The sequence below is a fragment of the Vidua macroura genome, chromosome 16 (genome assembly GCF_024509145.1).
Source record: "Vidua macroura isolate BioBank_ID:100142 chromosome 16, ASM2450914v1, whole genome shotgun sequence".
Lineage (NCBI taxonomy): Eukaryota > Metazoa > Chordata > Aves > Passeriformes > Viduidae > Vidua > Vidua macroura.
The window spans coordinates 10,180,203-10,200,835 of NC_071586.1; the positions used below are offsets into that span (position 1 = coordinate 10,180,203).

General features: G+C 44.6%; 2 protein-coding genes and 1 long non-coding RNA gene across 3 annotated transcripts in view; 2 read left to right on the top strand and 1 right to left on the bottom strand.

The window, feature by feature from the left end:
- Nucleotides 1-2,336: 2,336 nt before the first annotated feature.
- LOC128815232 (uncharacterized) lies at nucleotides 2,337-6,177 on the top strand. The gene is made up of 3 exons (XR_008439588.1): nucleotides 2,337-2,445; nucleotides 3,124-3,228; nucleotides 6,102-6,177. It is a non-coding gene; the product is annotated as an uncharacterized LOC128815232 (long non-coding RNA).
- Nucleotides 6,178-6,835: 658 nt separating this feature from the next.
- Nucleotides 6,836-17,231, bottom strand: TMEM130 (transmembrane protein 130). Its single transcript, XM_053991762.1, has 8 exons — nucleotides 16,801-17,231; nucleotides 14,051-14,341; nucleotides 12,447-12,615; nucleotides 11,880-12,049; nucleotides 11,129-11,213; nucleotides 9,272-9,474; nucleotides 8,169-8,281; nucleotides 6,836-7,414 (listed from the first exon to the last, which is right to left on the bottom strand). The coding sequence occupies exons 1-8, from the start codon at nucleotides 16,868-16,870 to the stop codon at nucleotides 7,238-7,240; spliced, it is 1,278 nt and encodes a 425-aa protein (XP_053847737.1). The 5' UTR covers nucleotides 16,871-17,231; the 3' UTR covers nucleotides 6,836-7,237.
- Nucleotides 17,232-18,121: 890 nt separating this feature from the next.
- The window catches only part of TRRAP (transformation/transcription domain associated protein), a 73,248-nt gene continuing 70,736 nt past the window's right edge, over nucleotides 18,122-20,633 (top strand). The window contains exons 1-4 of the mRNA XM_053991922.1: nucleotides 18,122-18,215; nucleotides 18,693-18,841; nucleotides 19,207-19,256; nucleotides 20,197-20,307. Coding sequence (XP_053847897.1) covers nucleotides 18,742-18,841; nucleotides 19,207-19,256; nucleotides 20,197-20,307 — 261 coding nt within the window. The 5' untranslated portion in view covers nucleotides 18,122-18,215; nucleotides 18,693-18,741. The remainder of the gene's footprint in view (nucleotides 18,216-18,692; nucleotides 18,842-19,206; nucleotides 19,257-20,196; nucleotides 20,308-20,633) is intronic.

Below are 20,633 nucleotides of genomic sequence, written 5' to 3' on the forward strand. Positions count from 1 at the left end.
TCTGTGTTGATGGGGTTCAGTTCAGAAGTGCAGCTCAATCCACATTTGTGGCTGCAGTGTTCCTGCGTGGAGCACTTGCCTGGATGGCAGAGAACAGGCCATGCTGTCTGTCATAAACCAGTCCCCTGTGACCCATGAAAATACTCTGGATTCATTGCAAGTGAATTCAATGAGGGTGGAAAAAGCCTGATAGTGGCTAAAAAGTGCTTTTTTGTGTTAGACATGAGGTCTGCAGGTGCAGGAGCTCACTGCACGTGTTCAGTGTGGTCCTGAGCACCGGCTCTTCTGCTGCTCACCTGTCCATCGGGCACTTTCCAGCACCACAGGGAGCTGTTCCTCCTGTGTTTGCACTTACACACGTGTTTGAGAGCTCTGCTGGAGCAGAATCAAGCGACCAGTTTCAATATTGACTTGTTTTTGTAAAGTTGAGCATGTTGTGTTTTGTTACATAGCTTGCGGTGGTGAGAGAAATCCATTAAACTTGAAGTTAATTAGTATGGGAAGACTGTGATTTATCGAGATTGCCTGAATGGAAGTGAGGGCATTGCTATTTAATTAGCAAGTGCATTTAGATTTTTAGATTATTTTTTCCTTTTTAATTTTATTCAAAATATTGTAAGTACTTTGCATATAATGAAACAAGAATAGATTAAGGACAGTAAAAGACATTAAAAACCTGTGGGATAATATTAGGTTTTTTGCTATTAAGTGCATGCTTTTGATCAGATAAGAGAACTTTTATTGCTGTGGTCTATTCTTATTTTGTATCTTAATTCTGCCTGAAAAGATTTATTAAATGACAAAGTCCTAATTTCTATTACCACAAAGGGCCAGTCTTACAGTTATTAAACCAGAACGTGCCTGTTTGTTGCTCCTTCTACTTCCCTGTTTCTGAGACCTTCCACTGAAGTCATGGGCACCTTCAGGTGATTTCCATAAATGTTTACACTCAGCTGTGTTTTATTCTGTGGGCTACTTTCATTGTTTTCCTTAATTTAAGTCTTTGTAGATTGAAACTCCACTAACATCACTACTTCTCCAAATGAAAAATGACGGGAAAAGAGGAAATGGCCTCAAATTGCACCAAAAAAAGGTTTTAATTGGATATTAGGAAAAATTTCTTCACCAAAAGGTTGTCAAGCACTGGAACAGGTTGCCCAGGAAGGCAATGGAGTCCCCATCCCTGGAGAGCTTTAAAAGATGTGTGAATGTGGCACTTGGGGATGTGGTTCATTGGTGGCCTTGGAGCTGCTGGGGGAACCGTTGGACTTGATGATCTTGTTTCCAGCATCAGCGGTTCTGGAATCCACAGCTACTCTCCTCCATGGAGAGTGAAGCTGCTGCTGCTCGCAGGATGGACCTTGTCCCTCCAGTTGCTAATCATGCAGCGTGTCCCACTAAGGCATGGTGGCATGGGGCGTCCAAGTGCCCTGAACAAAGTCGAGGAAATTCTCTCTGAGGAGCGCACAGCATGCTCCATCCATCCATCCATCCATCCATCCATCCATCCATCATCCATCCATCCATCCATCCATCCATCCATCCATCCATCCATCCATCCATCGTCCATCCATCCATCCATCCATCCATCCATCCATCATCCATCCATCCATCCATCCATCCATCCATCCATCCATCCATCCATCCATCCATCCATCCATCCATCCATCATCCATCCATCCATCCATCCATCACCTCCCAGCGAGGGACACAAGCCTTGCGCTGGACAGGACAGCATTTTGGCACAGTGATGACCCCGACCTTCGGGGCGGTAATGACCCCGAGTGTGGGCTCAGGGCGGCATGGGGCGCCACCGCACCCTCGCCGCTGTTTTTTGGGACAGCGAACGCTCCTCAGCCCGTGCCACGCCGTCCGTGCCGTGCCGCGCCGTGCCGTGCCGTGCCCGTCCTGTACCGTGCCGCGCCGTGCTGTCCCGCGCCGTGCCCGTGCCGTGCCGTGCCGTGCCGTCCCGTGCCGTGCCGTGCCCGTGCCGCGCCGTGCCGTGCCCGTCCTGTGCCGTGCCGTGCTGTCCCGTGCCGTGCCGTGCCGTGCCCGTGCCGTGCCGCGCCGTGCCGTCCCGCGCTGTGCCCGTCCTGTGCCGTGCCGTGCCGTCCCGCGCCGTGCCGCGCTGTGCCCGTGCCGTGCCGTGCCGTGCCCCGCCGTGCCGTGCCCCGCCGTGCCGCGCCGTGCCGTCCCGCGCTGTGCTCGTCCTGTGCCGTCCCGCGCCGTGCCGTGCCGTGCCCTGCCCATGGCCCTGAGGCGGCTGAGGGCGATCCCCGCGCGGCGGGCGCCCCCTGCCGGCCGGCGCGTGCGCCGCCCGGCCCGGCCTGGGCCCGGAGCAAAGCCCCGAGCCCGCCGGAGAAATAAACTCTAACAGCGCATTTTTGAACCCTCCGCGGGAGATAAACCCTCTGGCACCGCCTTTTAGTGCTAGCGAGGAAGGAGGTGTTGCTTTGTTCTTGCTCAAGAGGAGTGTGTGTGTCTGTGTGGCCGACAAAATTTTCCAGCCTCCACACGAGATGCTGATACAAAACTTCTTCACCTGTTTGTTTATTTTTAGCAAACTAAGAGATTAGTGTTCACTGATTCCAAATCATACAATTAGTTCTTTAATTGGTATTCTGTCCTCTCTTGGTTATGGATTTCTCACTGTTCATGCTAATTCACATTTTTAGTCTTTTTAGTATCTTTTTTCCTCCAGCAGGGATTTTCCAACACAAATATACTGAGTTTGTTGTCTTCTTCTTTACCTTCTGATTCCTGAAAAACATCTTTGTAGTCCATAAATTCTTCACTTCACAATCCAGTTTCAGCAATACATCGCTCTCTCCCAGGCCTTGCTCATTGAAGCATATCAAAGTTAGCTTAGCAGAACTTTAAGTTTCTGTAATTTTCCCAAGCTAATTCCCAAGTATTCCCCCAATACCTGCTCATGCTAAATTTTGGCTAAAAGTGATTTAACACATTGGTTGTAATTAATACACTGGTTATGATTAAATAAAACCAATTAATTTCAATTAATTAAAACCATCAATTAAAAATTAGAAAAGTGATATAATTTACAAGAGAAGGACAAGGATTTGGTAGATGGTCATAATCTTTTTAATCTCGAATTTTATGCAGGAATTTGCAGCTGCCTGTGCTCGAGCAAGCTCCATATCTCTGTATGGCTCCCTTCTGCCTCCTGTGAACAGTGATAATATCACTTCTCTGCCTCCCAAGACTGCTGTGAGTAAATGCATTAGAAAATTGTTTGGCTGGGCTAGTCTTTCCCTAGTGCTCGAGTATGATTTGCTCCTGTAGTTGTGACAGTTGTACAACTGCGGTATTTTATAAAACACCAGATAGAGGCAGGGGATTCTGCACCCCTCAGGTGAGACCCTGCCTGCAGAGCTGCCCCCAGCCCTGGGGGCAGCACAGGAAGCACTTGGAGCTGTTGGATGAGTCCAGAGGAGATCACCACGGTGATCAGAGGAATGGAGCAACTCAGCTATGAGGAAACTGGGATTGTTCAGCCTGGAAAAGGGAAGGCTTTGGAGTGACCTGATTCCCCTACCTGAAGGGAAATGACAAGAAAGGTGGAGAGAGTAATTTTTACAAGAACATGTAGTGACAGGACAAGGCAGAATGGCTTCCAACTGACAGAGAGGAGATTTAATTTAGACACCAGAAAAGAATTGTTTACTGTGAGAGTATTGAGGCCCTGACACAGGCCCAGAGTAGTGGATGCCCCATCCCTGGAAATGCTCAAGGCCAAGTTGGATGGGACTTGCAGCAGCCTGGTCTAGTGCAACCATGGCAGGGGTGTGGAACAAAATGATCTTTAAGGTCCCTTCCAACTCAGGCCATTCTATGATTTCATGGTTCCATGATTTGCTGTGACTGCTCTCTTTGTGCACACTGCTGTAGGAATTACACATGCTGGTGATGAGTATACCCAGCTCTGAAAGAAGTTACTGAAACTTCTGTGTTCCCCACTTTTGTGGCTGCAATTTAAAAATCCACATTTGTAGTGCACGGTGTGCTGTCAAAGCTGAGAGCTGCAGGATCTGAGCAATTTTGTGACAGCTGCAGGATGGCATTTCAGTTTCCAAGGAAACTGGCACAAAAATCAAGGTGAAGTGTTGGCTGATTATCTAATAATAAAGTTGAGCATTTAAATATAAAGTTCTTCACCTTCCTTTTGCTGAGAAAACTTCTGTTTGTACAGCACCCAGCAAATGCTATAGAGGCCTTGTGTCTTCAAACTGTGCTCACAGCTTGGGCTGCGTAATCTCCTTTTCAGAGAGGAAAGACAAAATTCAGCCTTGACCCATTCAGCCATGGAGCTTTATGCTCTGCTTTTAAGATAAAAGGCTGACTTGTCCTCACAATTACTGCACAAACCAACACCATTGTTTATATGACAAATTACAGAGTAACAGAAGTTCTTTTGCTTTGCTGTGTGTTTTTCTCCTGTGCATTTCCAGAACCTTTCTGTGCTCAAATGCGTTTCCTTATAAAAAGTTCTCATTGCATGCATTTTTTATCTGCCCACACTCTTGCTTATCACCTGAATTTAATGGCTCTTTGGCTTTGCACTCACTGGACTCTTGTTTTGAGTCAGTGAGTTTGATCCTTGTGCTGAACATTCCTTTTTCAGGTCATTGATTTCTAAGGTTATCAAAATGAATCCTCCTACTGATCCTTGCTACGTCCCACTAATCTCATTGCTATATCCTGAACTGCTCAATTACCTTTTGTCTTCAATTTCAGATGCATTTATCAAACCCACAGATCAGTCTTTTGTGCAGGAAGCAGTTTCATATTAGATTCAAGAACATATTCGTGTGACTATTTCTCATACTTATATTTCAATTTGCTAAGGCTGTTTAAATTTTCTTGGTTAATTTGCTTCTTGACATACCCTTTTAAGTGCACTTTCTCCACTGCTTATTTTTTGCCAGAGATACCTTTCTTTCTAACCTCTCTTCTTTTCTGCTCTTGAAGAAGTGTCTTCCAGTATTTGGTAATGTTGACTTTCTTCTTTGCAGCACTTTATCTTTTCTATCCTCCTGAATAATTTGATTCATTTGCCATCCTTTCTTCACTCTAGGCAGAGAGTAAAAGCCAATATTCTTCTGAAGGACATTTGCTCTGTTTTTTTCAATAGGAAATCTGGGATTTTCTTAGGCCTGTCTTTTGTATCTCTAACTCCATGTCCCACTTTTTTGATGGGGGTTGATGCCTACTTTGCCAGGTTTGGCATGATCAGTTGTATCTTGGCTTGGACATATGGAGAAGAACACAAATGCAAAAACCCAAAGCAGCAAAGTTCCTGGCCTAAGTCCCCATGACACTCTTTGGATCACCTGAGTATTAATTCAAAAGGGGGCCAAGCATAAGTCTTGTTCCTTTCAAGTGACCCGTTTCAAACCCAAAGGAAGCCAGTTTCATGTATCTATAACTGAGTCTGCTCTCACAGATATTGTCTTTGCTAGCAGTACAATATGGAGAAGAAAGCTTTTTATACATCCATTAACATGTCAATGGGTTGTCTTTAAGTGTATTACAACAGCAAGGGCAACATGTCTTTCACAAATGTAACAAAAGAAGTCCAAACTAAATTCTGGCTGCAGAAACCCCTGTGCAGTCTGTCTCGGGACTCTGTCACTCTGAGCTGCATTTTGCATATCAGAAATCTCTTCTTTCCACTGCCCAAGGACTATGTAGCCATTTACAAACTACACTGACATCCCAGAACAAGTCACTGCCTTTGGCAGTGGCTCAGAGGGCTGGGATCTCAGGAATAAACAATTAATCTGAAGTTCACAGGCACAGTAGCTTCTTTGCTAAAGAGAGACACATTCTTAGCAGTAACTGAATATGGCTGAAGATAAGAGTTTGATACCAGAGCACTGAGAAAGAATACAAAGAACACCACTTTCAATCAACAAGCTTGCTTAGAAATACCATTTCTCAGGAAGAAAAGCTGAAAGAAGTTCTGCTTTGGAAGGGACCTTTTGACAAAAACTTGGGTTTATAGGATTTGTTATCTTACATGAGCCTATTCTATTTTAAATGTATCAAATTAATTAAGGGTCGTGTAATTTCTTTCACAGAAGAACTGAAGCTCTGGGCTCCTCTGAGGAAGCATGGATGTTGAACATGTGAGAAGAGTACCTCAAAAACCTCATGGTAAATCCCCTCACATTCAGACTATTATCTTCTAATCATTTGAGATACTATGAAAAACCTTAAACCCACAATACCCACATGCTTTCAACAGAGGTGGGGAGGGTGTGTCACATTTAAAAAAAGAAGTGGACACAAAGGCACTTCTGTTTAAAAGCATCCAGGGTACTCTGAAATGCCAGTGGGCAAAGCCTGGCTGAGCAGGAAGCTGATAGTAGATGATGGTCTGCAACAGGTATGGAGTTTATACAACCTTGAATATTGATTAGGAATTTCAATTAAATATGTTTTGCTGAACAGCTTTGAGCTACTGGTTGTTGCATTTTTTAGAAGAGGACCTTTGATGGCTAAATGGGGAGCAATATGAGGTCTAAAAGAAGCATGGATAGCCTAAAAAAAAAAAAAAGCTTCTTATACAGATTAGAGTGGTATTCTATTTTAGAAAGGGGTGGACATGTGGAGGTTTCTGCAGTACCAAAATACTGCTAACAGGTGAGTATATCACTACCACTGCAGTCTGACAGAACTCTATTAGCTTAAAAATGGATCTTTTAAGACAGGAAAAAGAACAACATAATTAGGTTGTCTCGTTCATTGGAAACCCCTCCTCTGTTTTCAACCTGGACACGTCAGTTCCTTGATAGAAGAAATACACGTTCAACAGTATTTTGGATGACTTCCATTTCCAGTAATGTTGTTGTACATAGGAAAGGAGGTATGTGTGTCTTAAGCATTTTCTTCTTTGAAACAAGAGAAAAGAAGGAACAGAGAAATTACAAGAGGTAGTGAATTTAGCAAACCTGCACATAAAACAATCTTCCATAAGAATAAAATGTTGCATTTACAGCTGTAAGTGTACACACCCGTATAAGTTAAAAATACAAAGCTACTTTTACTGTGTTTCTTGTTCTTTTTAAGTTCAGAAAATGAAGTACTCAAGTGCTGGACTTAAAGTGGTGAACCTCATTGCATTGGCAAAACCAAACCATTCATGCAGCACCAGGCTTTTGACTTAGCCTAAGTGAGAAAGTTAGACAGTGCAACCAAAGTGCAATTGTGTTCTTCACAGTGTGTACATTTTGACTGGCTTGTAAAGTGAATGTAGAAGTTCATGACTCTCCCAGGCAGCTTCTTTTGATGATTGAAGAAAACATGATCTGCAACATACTGGGCCACAGCCTGACTTGGAATGATTAGACCGGCGTTCATCAGACAGTGGAGAAAAGTCAAAGTCAGCTACCTGGGAAAGGAAGATCAAAAAGATAATTCTTAGTTCTGTTCCCACTGGTTCAAGTCCAGCAAGAACACATTGGGCTACAAATGGCACTTGGTCCTCAACCATTTTCACTCAGTCACTAACTTCAAATAGACTTCTCATTTATATCTGCTTTGCACATGGCTTATAGACAGTGTCTCTAGAGGTATATAATTTATATTGTGGCACAGTGTAAAGGGTATTAGGTACTTTCCAAAGAACCATGAAAGCTACTTTTGATTTAAGAACTCATGCTTATTGCAAACACCTTTTGTAGCAAGTGAAAGTATATTAGAGATGGCAGGGAGCTGGGGAGATGAAGGCCACATACAAGGGGTAGGTAACAATTTAGGGCTGCTTTAGGTAACATACCCCTCGTTTTTTATTATCCTGTATCCTCTTGCACTGTCTCCTGCTTTCTTTCATGTAACTACTCTGAGGCAGATCCTCTGGAATGGATACTTCAATGCAAGCATCTGCTTGGGAATATTAAAACACTGTCCATTATTATTCTGGCAATTTAGAGTTCTCTGCACCAAGCCAGAAGCATGGCTGTTTCTTCATCTGCCTACACTGCTTGGATTTTTTTTTTTTTTTGTGGAACAGATCACAACTACCAGGGAAATTCTCCCTCCCGCTCTGTTTGTCTGGGGATTAAAGAATGTTTCCTATCAGATACCTTTCATGGCTGAAAGCTACCTAATTACTATCCCAGCTCAAAGTAAGAGTAACTGAATACCTCCACGAGGTCTTTTTGTTGTGTGTGACTTCGAAAAGTCGTGTACAGCACCAATACCAGCATCACTGAAACCAGAGCAGTGCAGAGCAGGACAAAGAAAGCTGGGTGGATTCCTAGGAAAAAGCACAAGGACACATTTCTGTGACACAATACCCCAGAAAAGGCAACAGCGAGAAGGAAGCAATGAAGAAATTTTAGGAGCATTTTTAGAAAAAAGAAGGAATGTGTGTAAGAAGGAATAAACTTTTCAGCCCTGATCACTCCAGGTTTTTCTGAAATCTCAGGAGTGGGAGAGGGGTTTGTAAGGATCTTTCCCTTTATGCCCTCTTTTGCATTGAAGAACCTAAAAACTTCCACTCAGTTACATATGTTAGCCCCTGACTCCCCAGGGTGTTTGTGGCACCCCAAGAGGATGGGAAGGACTCTCACCTCCACAGGAGCCAAGAGCCTCCAGCACAGAGGATTCAGCCCTGATGCACACCAGTGCCTTCTGGAGTGAGCTGCCCTGTCTGTACACAGCTGGCTCACAGTGACATGGTGTGCCCACTCTGTGTCACAGCCTGGCTGTGCCCTATCCTCTTCACTTGGCCACCTAACCACTCTCCCAGGTGGTTTAGGGACCCAGGACGAGCATGTGTGACCATGCATGGGGGAGCCAGCTGGGGCCACTGGCAGGAGGGACAGAGACTTGTAATGAAATGGAAGCCTAGAAAATCTACCCTCAAAATTCCATAACTAAACTAAGCACAAAGACTTGAGACTGTTTAATTAAGGTAGTGTTACAGACACATACATTTTCCTAGTTATCCTCTCTAACAACAAAAGCTGGACTATTTAAATAGGAAAAAAATTAATTTAAGTAATACAGCCTTCCCAGTGTACTTAGTAGCTTCAAGACACTCTTGGGACTGAGGGTTCAGTGGAACACAAGAAGCTCAGAGCAATTACAGCAGGCACATTATACATTCTCATTTCCCTTTTTATTCCTCTCGTTTTAGGGATCTACACCACATTCCTGAAACCTCATCTGCAGGCTGGTTAATCCACGCTTGTCCCTAACCTGTTTGGGACTCTCCGTGCTGCTCAGACTCCCTGCCCCTCACCTGCTGGCCGCACTTTGATCCCGTGGTACGTCTGCAGCATTGTCACGCCGTTCTCCACCCTGACACTGAGGCAATACTGTCCCGCGTCCCTGAAGGTGTGGCTGAGGTTGTAGCAGGAGCCACTGATCTCCACCAGATGGCATTTGTCACCTTCAAGAGGAATGCACTCGGATTTTATAAGCCAGCATAATGCCAGTGGTGGGCTGAAACGACAAGAGCAAAAAGGCAAAATAAAAAAAACTCTGCAAAAAATTTCAGCAAAGAGCTTGGTTAAGATAGCAGAATAATTTTGAAACTAATGAAGTTAATTTAAATACAAATAAACCGCACTGTTGTTTGGTTTATAGCATATGCGAAATGAAAAAGTTCTTTGTGATGCTTCTATAAAGGCAGGTCTTTCACCTGAGAGCTGAATACCTGCAAGGGTCATCAGTGGGCCACTGTTTGTAGAAAACTCCATAGTCCTTCTTCAATAAAGATAAAAGGAATCTTTTCTCCTGCACTTCCAGGGGAAGTTAGTTTTTTCTTTGTCCTTCTCACACAGAGATCACTGTCTGTACCACTGAAGCACACCCAAGAGTGTTTTAATTAAAACACCCTGCACATGAAACTGGAAAGAATATAAGATGAGCTCTGAACAAAGGACTAAAAGCTGGAAAATGTAAGTAAATTTCAAGCATCACATTCCCTTACTTTAACAAAAGGGTTTTTATTTGCTATCAAGCAATTTAGTGCACGTCATGGCCCTGTGGCTTCCCATCACATCTAATTGAAGCCTTTTACTTACCTGTTCAGCTCCCTGTTTCAACTGATTCTTCTTGAGCTTACCTTATGCACTACAGACTTTGATTCTGAAAACAGACAGAGCTTTTCTTTACCCTATTTTATTAGTATTTTGTTTCTTATCTCTTTACAACATTCTTTGCTAAAGAAAGCATCATGTTTATGTGTTTAGCTCATTTTCTAGCTTTGTTTTTGATAACCCATCTCTTTGTCACCACATCTCTATCTTAAACTCCTCTTGCATCAGCCCCAGTCCTGTGACTACGAGGTCACCAAGCCTGCTCTTAGTGATCTCAGGTTTGCCTGTCATAGTTTTTGGCTGTTCACCTTTACTGGGATGCCATCTCCAGTTCCCATTCCTGCCAATATGCCTTTCACTTTCTGAATGCAAACTGTGCTGCTTTGTCTGTTGGGACTGTTTATGCCTTTGGTAGATGACTCTGTTTGGGTGCTGCTCACTCCAAAACTCCAGTGTGCTCTAACGCTGCAACTTGAGAGAGCTTGTACAAGGATTGAGGCGCTCACAACCTTCCTATTTTTCTATGATCCTTGCTGCACAGGGCTTCTATGTCTTATTTGTCTTGTGGCATTGTGGCAACCTGAACTTTGCCAGAATCACTCCCCAAACCTATTGATCCTCTATGCTAGTCAAGTTTTGCTGCTGTGCAACAGGACTTGGAATATATTTCAATTTAATAACAGGGAAATTGGTGAAGGAGAAAAGTTCAGAAAGAAGTTTTCAGATGTATTTTCCCCCACCATTTCTCTGGCTACTTTTCTTTTAACATTCCCTTTACAAAGATTAAAAAAATAGCATTTCCTTTACATAGGAGGATTCTACTTTTCTGTAAAGATGCAGGGTCTTCCAGGCTCTTATAGCTCATGGCATTTCAAGTCAGGAAAATGCAATATTCAACAGTATTTTTGGGGGGGAAGGAGGTGGTCTTGTTTTTTTTTTTTTTTAACAATTGTTCTCTGGGGTTCAACTGACTATATTTAGGAAACACTGGGGGAAAACACTTAAAGAAACAATTTTTTGGGGGGGGGGGGGAAGAAGTTGTGTTTGCTACTTACGTGCCATTGATATGAAGAGATAAATTCAAGTTTTCCATTACGTGAGTCTCTCTGGAGCCCACTATGTCAATACTTTTAACAGCATCTGAGAAGTAATGAAAAGGCAGCATGTCACACTCCACATGTAAACTTGAGTCTCACTGGTTTCCCAGTGAAGGTTTATTTCCACAGACTTACAGATTGGAGTTTCATCAGTCACACAAAGAAAACTATTTGTCTCACACCCTAAAAGGAAACCTACCACTAGAAATGCTATAAGTTTCCTGACTTTTTGTCTGATTCCTTTTATAGGTATAATCAACTTTATTAATTCTTTACATTTTTAATTCTGTGTTTATTTACTCCCACAGCTGATCAAATCAATGAGACTTTCCTAATGCTTGATTTAATTGATTTATTGTTTAGGGAGAGCTGGTGTAAATTGAACAAACAAATCCAGCATAAGTTGCCATAAATCCTTTGTTGTTTGAATTGTATGTAAGACTTCTACAAAAGACAGTAAAATAATCTGTAGATTAAAAATAAACTGAAGATTGTATCTGTTTCCACCATTTTTTCTGCCCTAGAAGAGCATGTAGTCAATTCTACAGTGGAAACACTTTTGGTGAATGATGTTGACCAGTCCTTGCATGTGAAACAATGTTGAAGTTGTGTTACCATGTCAAAAGCTAGATTGTATCTGTATATACTAGATTGTATCTATACATATAGGGCTTGATCTGCATTGAGGCTGCAAAAATTTCATAATTACCCAAGAGCTCCAGAGCTGTGGTAAAATCACCAGTTTTCTGCAGGATTTCTCTTTCGTGTATGATGCTTCCAGTTTGCTCCCATTCAGCTACGACCTTCAGATGCACCGTGCGGTTCCCCATGGAGGAGCAGTTGCAGTAGACAAAGGGCTCCTTGGTAATCTGGTAAACTCTGTGTGCAACAGGGAAAGATTTAGAATCAAAATTGCCTTTTACCAAGTGCTTGTGTATTTCTGGTTTAAAAAGGGACAAGCTCTAATATATTTTTTTTACAGACAACGTTCCAGTGGCTGTGATTCTAATTCTACTTTATGTCCATATAAACGAGGATTTATGTCTGTGGTATTACCTATAGAATGACAATTAGTACCAGATCCAGAGTGAATCTCTGCATTTTCAATTAAAGAAACTAAAGAAAATGCTAAAAGAATTCACAAAATTGATGAAAATAACATTTATAGCAGGCAGACTATTAGCTGACTGATTTTATTAGGATTTCTCTCTAGATGAACATCTGAATCAGAGCCATCTGGAACACTCATTAAAGCAAACAAAGTAACCACACCTACCCATCTCCAAAATCCCAGTTGTAGACAAATGATGCTGACTTGAAGTAATGACTTGGGTCATGAAGAGAGAAAGAAATCCGGGTCACTGTGTCCAAGGAGGAACTAGAACCATGTGTGGTAACTCTGCTGTCTTCTATCTGGGCTATGGTGAGGTTCCCTGTGATAAATTCTGCAGAATAAAAAAGGGGAAAGAAGAATGACAACACATGTGACGGCAGAATGACAGCATGTATGACAGCATATATGACAGAAGAATGACAGCATCCTTCCACAGCTCCATGCTCTGTGTGTGTATCAAAACATTCTTTCAGGTGTACTGGGTGAGTCTTGCTGTGTCCCAGTCCAAGTGGTTAAGTGTATTTTACATCTATTACTCAGTGTTGTCATGCATGTGAATGAGGCAGTGAAATGAAAATATTTATTGAGGGTTATACAATGGGTCATGATAAAACATCCAGTAGAACTAAGAGAAACAGTCCTTGACTGATTGAGCTCATTATAAATTTTGCTATTTATTTTAAAATAACTGGTATTAATATCAAGCATCTAGATTCAGAGTCAGGCCAGTACACATACTCATCATGTGTGGGATGGTGGTTTTTGGTTTTGTTTTGTGGGTTTTTTAAATGTAGCATTCCCCCCCTTAGTTTTAGCTGTTTCTACAGAAATTAAGATTTGACTACTGTGAATAACAGTGCTACATATTGTGAATGCAGAAAGGGAGGAATGTGTTTGTGAGAGGTTCTTTGTTGGACAGTGAATGGCAAGGACTGGTCTAAAAAAATCCTCTCTAACCTACAAATAAAGAGGTATTATGATGAGACACTTATCAGATTGTTATAAAATTAATAGGTTATTGATTACCAGTAACAGATTCTTATCCTGTTAACAAGTCATTAAATCTGGTTAACAGGTTTTTTTGGTGATGCACAAATAATTGCAATTACTGTTGGAAAGGTGCTGTCAATCCCTGTATCAGAGATTTAGTTAACCATAGCACACCAGTGGTTAATTTGTAAATAAAAAAAACATATTTATGGTTATGAATATTCCCAGAAAACTGAAGTTGCACTTAACAACATTTGGAAATGCAGCCATGATTTCAGATACAATTTCAGTACACTTGGACAGAGCTTTAAAAGAAAATGTAAAGCTCCGCTGTGCTGATGGCCTAAGATTTGCTGTGTCATGCAACAGGGAAAAGCAGTAGATTGGCACTGCTGATGATCATCCTAACTTTAGGTCTAGAAATGCTGGAAGGCAGCAGAAGAAGCATTGTTCTAGGAGTTTGGACATCACTGACCCATGGTGATGTGTGAACTGCAGCTGCTGAAGCATCTGGTTTCTAGTTCAGTTTCTCTAAGTGACAGAGGCAGGAAAACAGAGGCAGCATCACACTTTCTTCCTGGGTATAGAGAGACTAGAGCGTGGCTGTAATGGTACTTATTGCACCATGCCACCCAAACCCACCTTCAGCCACAGGCCATAACCCAAACTCTGTTGTCAGAAGCCATATTTACACTGGCTTTCTTTCTGATGCTGCAAGGGCATATATACTGAGTTCCTGAGAGCTATAGGTTGTAAAGTTATTTTACCCATTTTACCTGTAATCTGAAGCACTGTGATATTTCTTGCAATCGGCCGACACAACCAACAGTTTTTGTGAGTCACCCAGACAGACACGGGGAAAGTGCCAGGGAATTCACCGGTCACATTAATTATGGAATGAAACTGCTGCTCTGATTTCTCTATCAGAATCAGTGGAGCATAAACCCAGTTAAAGTGATACCAGTTTGATGTGACATTTTCATTCTTCATTCTTAGCCTGGCCTGAACAGTAGCTTGAGCTCCTGTTGTGATGGGACCGTTGTTGGTTATTTCCAGACTATACAACTCTGTGGAAAGCAGAAGAAAATGAGTAAACCAAACTTTCTTGCATGACATTTTAAATTTCATTTATTTATTTATACATTTTAGCCAGTCAGCTCTAGTTATATAACTCACAATGACACTCATCCCAGCAAAGAATTTGCCACCATAATTTTTTACTTTTTAAATATCTGAAACAGAAACTGTTCCATGTGTATATGAGTTCAAATAAATAGCAGTAAACAACATGTGAGACTGGGTCCTAGAAATGTTCATAGTAGAAGACAGCTTCAGTCTAGAACATCACAAAAGCGTTGATGAGGTTTTACACCTGGAGCTGGGTGCTGGCTATAGGTTCATTGTCACTAATGATCTTACATGAGCATTAGACTTCCAGCTACTGGAAGAGGCTCAGCTCTAATCTCTGTACTAAAAATGTAAACTTTCAAACTCAGGTGAGATTTCATTCACTAGATTCCTTTGCCAGCTCTATTGAAAAGTTATCTAACTTTCCTCACAAGTAAACATAAAAAAACTCAGTAAAAGCATTTTCTGTGCTATGGTCCACCTTAAATTTCCTTTTCCAGGGAAGGACCAAAAGTCCCAAGGCAAATAAAAGATGTACCATGCTGCAGTGGCAGATCAGCTGCTGTCCAGAGGGACCTGGACAAGCTGAAGAAGTGGGCCCATGGGAACCTCATGGGGTTGAACAAGGCTGAGTGCAAGGTGCTGCATCTGGATTGGGGTAACCCCTGGTATTCAGTACAGGCTGGGGGATGAAGGGACAGAGAAGGACTTGGGGGTACTGGTGGATGAAAATGTGGACTTGAGCCAACAATATGCACCCAAGAAAGATATGAGGCTGCATAAAAATCAGCCAGCAGGTTATGGGAGGTGATATTTCACAATGAGGGTGGTGAAACACTGGCATGGGTTGCCCAGTATAAACATTCAAGGTCAGATTGGACTGGGCTCTGAGCTACCTGATCTAGTTGCAGATGTCTCTGCTTGTAGCAAGGGGTTGAACTTGATGACCTTTAAAGGTCTCTTCCAACCCAAACCGTGATATGATTCTATGAGACATCAAGTCATGAGAAGTGCAGGACCTGTGATAGTGAACCAGCTCTGCTGCTCTGAATGACTCACCATTATCTTCTCTTCCATGTTTACTCAAATTACTTACTTCAGATCTTGCAACTACTGCGATAGACAGTGTTGCGTTTTGTGGAAAGAATACATTATTTTTTTTAAGTAGCAGTGCAGAAGCATTAAAGAATGTGCATGTGTTAAACAACAAAATCAACCCCCAAGCCCCAAAACAAAAGGAAATGCAAAATAGCTGTGAATTGGGACAGAGTTGGGAGCAGGATCTGGTTGCTTGCCTCCAACATGGAGATGCTCCCTTCCCTGTATCAGAATTCTGCCTGGCTCTCCTCTTATCAGCAGTGCTGGGCAGAGCAGCAGAGCTGGAGGGTTCTAAGGCAGATGCCTTTCATTATCCTCTCTTTCAGCAGCCACCAGACTGCTACCAGGGACCTGAATATCTGACCCTTAGAACCTGCATTTCTCACTCATCCATGACCTCTAATATGAAGGGAGAACTGGGGCTAACTAACTCCTGCGCTGGCTTTTCTGCACCCATCTGCTTGGGATGGGATGAAAGAGATGGCATTGTGCCTGCATTTTATTTTACAGATCACAGGTGTTGAACAAGTCTGGAGGCAGAAGAACTGTGAGAAATTAACTGTAACACTACTGCCTGAGAAAGAACTCCACTGTTCCCATTTCACAGCAGAAGAAATGGTCCTGAGCTTAGTTTCCTCAGTTAAAAGAGAAATGCTTGTGATTTGATGAAACCTGGCAGAGGGAGGTTTCTTGTCTCTAGAAGATTCAGGCTATGTTCTACTTGGTTTCACAGAATTCGGGAAAAAAATAGCCGACTACCTCGTGTTTATCTAGCACTCCTCCTTGGAGGTTATCACGGTGCTCTACAAATCAGGGCCACACCGGCCAACAGCTGCACAGCTGGAGGTTCAGTGGCTAACCCAAGGTCACCCAGGGAGTGACTGGCACATCAAAACGCTCCATCCAATTCAGGGATTTCTCCTGCCTTTCGGACCTCTCTGCAGAATGGAGCTCTGTGAGTCCCACGGCGAGGGACAGCAGCTGCCCAGGTGCCTTGTGACCCGCGGCGCGGGGTCAGCGGGGGAAGCAGAAGTGCAGCTTTTGGGTTAGCAGTGCAAAGCAGAACCCCGGCTTCCCGGGATGCCCCCCCTTCACTACAGGCACCAAGATCGCAGAGCCGGAGAATAAAGTCTCCGGGGGTGGGGGGAGCGTGCCCAGAGCTGCTTCCATCCCTTGTCACATCTATCAGGCTCACCTGTGATGCAGCTCACTCCTGAGGTCTGAGCCCTCTCCCCCAAGCACCCCGCACCCCTCGCCCGCTCCGCAGCGGCGATGCCAGCGCAGACCGGCGGCCCCTTACCTGCGGCCGGGGAGCGACCGCGGCCGAGCTGCAGCAGCAGCAGCAGCAGCGCGCAGAGCAGCCACCGCATGCTGGGGGCCGCGGGGGTCGGCACCGGGGCCGGCTCTCGAACCGGGAGCGGGTCTGGGCGCGCTGGGCCGCACTGCCCCCGCGGCACTGCGGCTCCTGTGTCCGCGCCCCCGGGCCGCTCCCCCGCGGCAGCGCCCAGCCCGCCTCTCCCGGGGGCAGTTCCTGCGGGATCGCGCTGCCAGCGGCCGGGACGCAAAGCCGCCGGCGGTTTAAGCGAATAGTCAATAAAACCCGCAAATGCCTCTCATCTGCTCAGGGCGTGAGGACATCGCGGAGCGTTTGGGAAGGGGTTTGTGCTGCGCTTTGGTTGCGGCAGGCACATATAAAGTATTCCTGTGCGGTAGCGCGGGGATGCCTCTGCCGGGGGCAGTTCGGATGCTGTTACCGGTCCCGCAGCGCTCCGAACGGCCTGTAACGGGTGCGCTGCTGGAGAAAAGCGACAGCAAAAGCGCCGGAATGTGGTTTTCTAGTGTTCTTTTTTTGTCGTTTTATTTTGTTTTTTCCTGTTTTGTTTTGTACATTTTGGTTTTAATTCGTTTACTTCTATTTTTTTAATTTTCTTAAACTCAACATTCGAAGCCCTTTCTCGCTCCGGGCCGCCGTTGTTTCTTGTGGCGGATCAGTCTCTGCGCGCTTCGCTTTTGGTGGTGCCGCCGCTCCCCCGGGCCACCGGCGAGGCGGGGCGGGCCCTGCGCTGGCCGGAGGCACCGGCCGCGGCCGCCTCCACCCCGGTAACTCCTTGCCCGATGTTACCGGCGTCAGCGGAGCCTCGGGGGACGCGGGGCCGGGCGGGGCTCGCCTCAGGCAGCGGCCACTGGCAGCGCCCAGCCGGGGCGGGTCAAGGCGGGGCTGTGCGAGGGTCGCGGGGCCGGCGAAGGGAGCGGGCGGTGCCGCGGAGCTGCGCGCCCGCCTCCGCCCGGGGAGAGGCGCGGGAGGCGGCACCGGGAGGAGGCGGCCGGAACTGAGCTCGGGCGCTTCCGTCGCGCCCATGCGCTGCCGGCGGCCTCCGGGAGCAACAAAGGAGGGATCCGGGGGGCCGCGGCCGGGCGGTCCCGGGGAGCCGCGGGGTGAGGAGCGCGGCGGCGGCGCCCCGGTGGGGCCCGGGCCTGGGCGCGGTGCAGCGGGCCGGGGGGAGGCGGGACCGGCGCGCTGCGGGCAGGAGGCGGCGGCCGGAGCCCCGCCGGAGGCCTGGGGCCCAGCGCGGCACCGGCAGGGCTGAGGGACGGGGCGGAAACCTCCGCTGCGGCCGCTCACGGTGCCCGTGTTCGCAGGGCGGAGATGGGCTCGGCGTGACGGCGCCCTGGCAGCGGGGAGCGACCCGGGCGAGCAGCGCTGCGGCGGGGAAGGTGAGGGGCTGGCTCGGCCGGACCTGGCCGGGAGCAAAACTGACGGGGAACCCCCAGGGGAGGAGGGAGATCGCCGGTCTCTCAAGCTAGATGTGATTTTAGGCTTGGAGCGGGTCCCGCAGGGGTGTGTCCGAGGGTAGCTGTGAGTTTGGGGCGGAAGGCCGGATGATGACGGGTGTGCGGTGTCGGGAGCATCCCTGAGCCTGGAGCCTGCTGCTGGGAGAGAGGAAACCGAGCAGGACACGTGAATGTTCGTGCTGCGAAGAGCTCAATAACCCCTTTTATCTATTAGTGCAGTCCTGTCACAATGAGTGCTGTACATGCTTGGTGTTGTATTTGTAAGCCTAAGTAAAGGTTACAGTTGTGATTTTTGGAAAAGGAGTCTCTTCAATATGGTAGAAGAATGGATGCAGGTGATGGGATAGCTGCTGTTAACAAGCCGTGTAAACTAACAGATATTTCTATATTCTTTTGTAGGTGTTGATCTTGATTTTATGTACTGAAAGCTGATCTTTCCTCCTCCAAGATGGCATTTGTTTCAGCACAAGGGCCTACGGTGGTGGACCAAACCACTTTGATGAAAAAATACCTTCAGTTTGTGGCTGCTCTTACAGATGTCAATACACGTAAGAGACTTTTTTTCTTCTTGAAAATTGCAGCTCTTCAGTAGTTTGCTTCACAGGTGTTGCAAACGTGTTCAGACAGTTGATGAAAGAGACAGTGAAATCTGTCAAATTCACTTTGAAATTTGTTTGAGTTTTGATTTTTGAAGAAGCAAAATGATGAGAAACACTTGCATGAGCCGAAGTGAGTGAGTTGTGTGTGTGTGTGCAGTTGTGTGGTGGTTGTTTGAGAGAACTGTGTGTCTTATAATTGGGCAGTGATAGCGAAACTGATAAGATCTGATTGCTTCTTTGATCACTGAGTTTGTTGTTTTCCTTCATAACCTAGTTTTACATTCACATTTTTCTACTTGAATTTCCATTTTCAGCTGATGAAACCAAATTGAAAATGATGCAAGAAGTCAGTGAGAATTTTGAGGTAATAAGAAAGATAATAACCCCAAGCAACAAAACCCCTACAAAAATCCCCTAACTTTCTGCAATGGCAGCCTTTCTTGTGCTTAATGCATATTAATTGAATTTCTGATGTTATGCAGTTAAAATATTAATAGTAGCATCCTGTGACTAATGGTATGGTTACAAGTCATTGATTCTAGGTTTGTATTTAGGAATTAACCAGGTTGTTGAAGAATTACATTTGGACTTAGTGAGCTTTCATTGCCAAATCTTTATTCATTAAGCATTTAAATAAAAGTGAAGTAACAAATTTTTCTTCTATTTTTTGAATGCTATGAAATGTCTGTATTTAAAGCTTTCTTTAATTTAGTTCAAATGTGTATTGTGTTCTTGTGAAACAGAGGCCCTTCTGATTCCTCTGAGTAGTCCATGGTGTGGAAGTGAGAGAGGAGTTGTCAGATGCAGAATTTGACATCAGGAGTGGAGATGTCTCCAGTGACATCTTTTGCATGTTGATGGACCATCTTTTTAGATGAGCAGCAGAGAAAATGCAAAACACAAGTTAACCCAGCCTTGTGTTAGCAGAAATTATTCTTTAGTTGAATACTTAGTTCTTACGTGCCTGTTCTGAAGTTATAGAAAACTAAAGTCATACTTGTGGAGTTTTTTATCTGCTTAAGCTGTTTCTGAAACAATTTATCTGACTAAAACAATAGTTTTAACTGCTTAGTCTGGTGATCTGTTAGAATCTGAAGACTTAGTTGATTCTCTTTGCTCTTCCCTTCAGGGAAGGACTTGTATTTGTTTTGCTAATGTTCTCTTGGAACTCACGTGGTTCTGTAGTGTCAGCAGATACTTAATCACTGAATCTGTTAAAAATTTACTTGAAATGTTTAATAGTGCCTTTGAATGTAACTAAATGTAATCTATTTTATAACCCCCCATTTTTTGTTCTTAATTAGAATGTGACATCATCCCCTCAATATTCGACATTCCTGGAACACATCATCCCTCGGTTTCTCACCTTTCTGCAGGATGGGGAAGTTCAGTTTCTGCAGGAGAAGCCAGCACAGGTAAGCTGTGTGGAGCATCTCCTGCCTTTTTGCTGGGAAGTCCTTGATTAACCTAATGAACTGATTTAAGACTTATTAAAAATAAATCTGTCATTTGGAGTGGAACTGAGGAAATCCTGTTTCTAAATAAGTTACTTATAAACTTTGCTAATCTCGGCTTCTGTGAAATAGGAGGAAAAGCCAACAGAGTTGGCTTTCTTACTGAAATAGTAAACATTATTGCAAATTACTGACTTTACTGAAGGTTAGGAATGAAAGGCAAAAGTTGAATCTTTGTCATTAAATACTTAAAAATGCATTCCTTAAAAGTCTGATTTTACAACTAA

Excerpts from the sequence above, each read along its gene's own strand:
- TMEM130 (XM_053991762.1), bottom strand. The coding sequence starts at position 16,870 with ATGCGGTGGCTGCTCTGCGCGCTGCTGCTGCTGCTGCTGCAGCTCGGC. Across the intron at positions 14,342-16,800 it reads CGGTCGCTCCCCGGCCGCAG|AGTTGTATAGTCTGGAAATA; the intron begins GTAAGGGGCCGC and ends TGCTTTCCACAG. Across the intron at positions 12,050-12,446 it reads AACTGGGATTTTGGAGATGG|AGTTTACCAGATTACCAAGG; the intron begins GTAGGTGTGGTT and ends TGTTGCACACAG.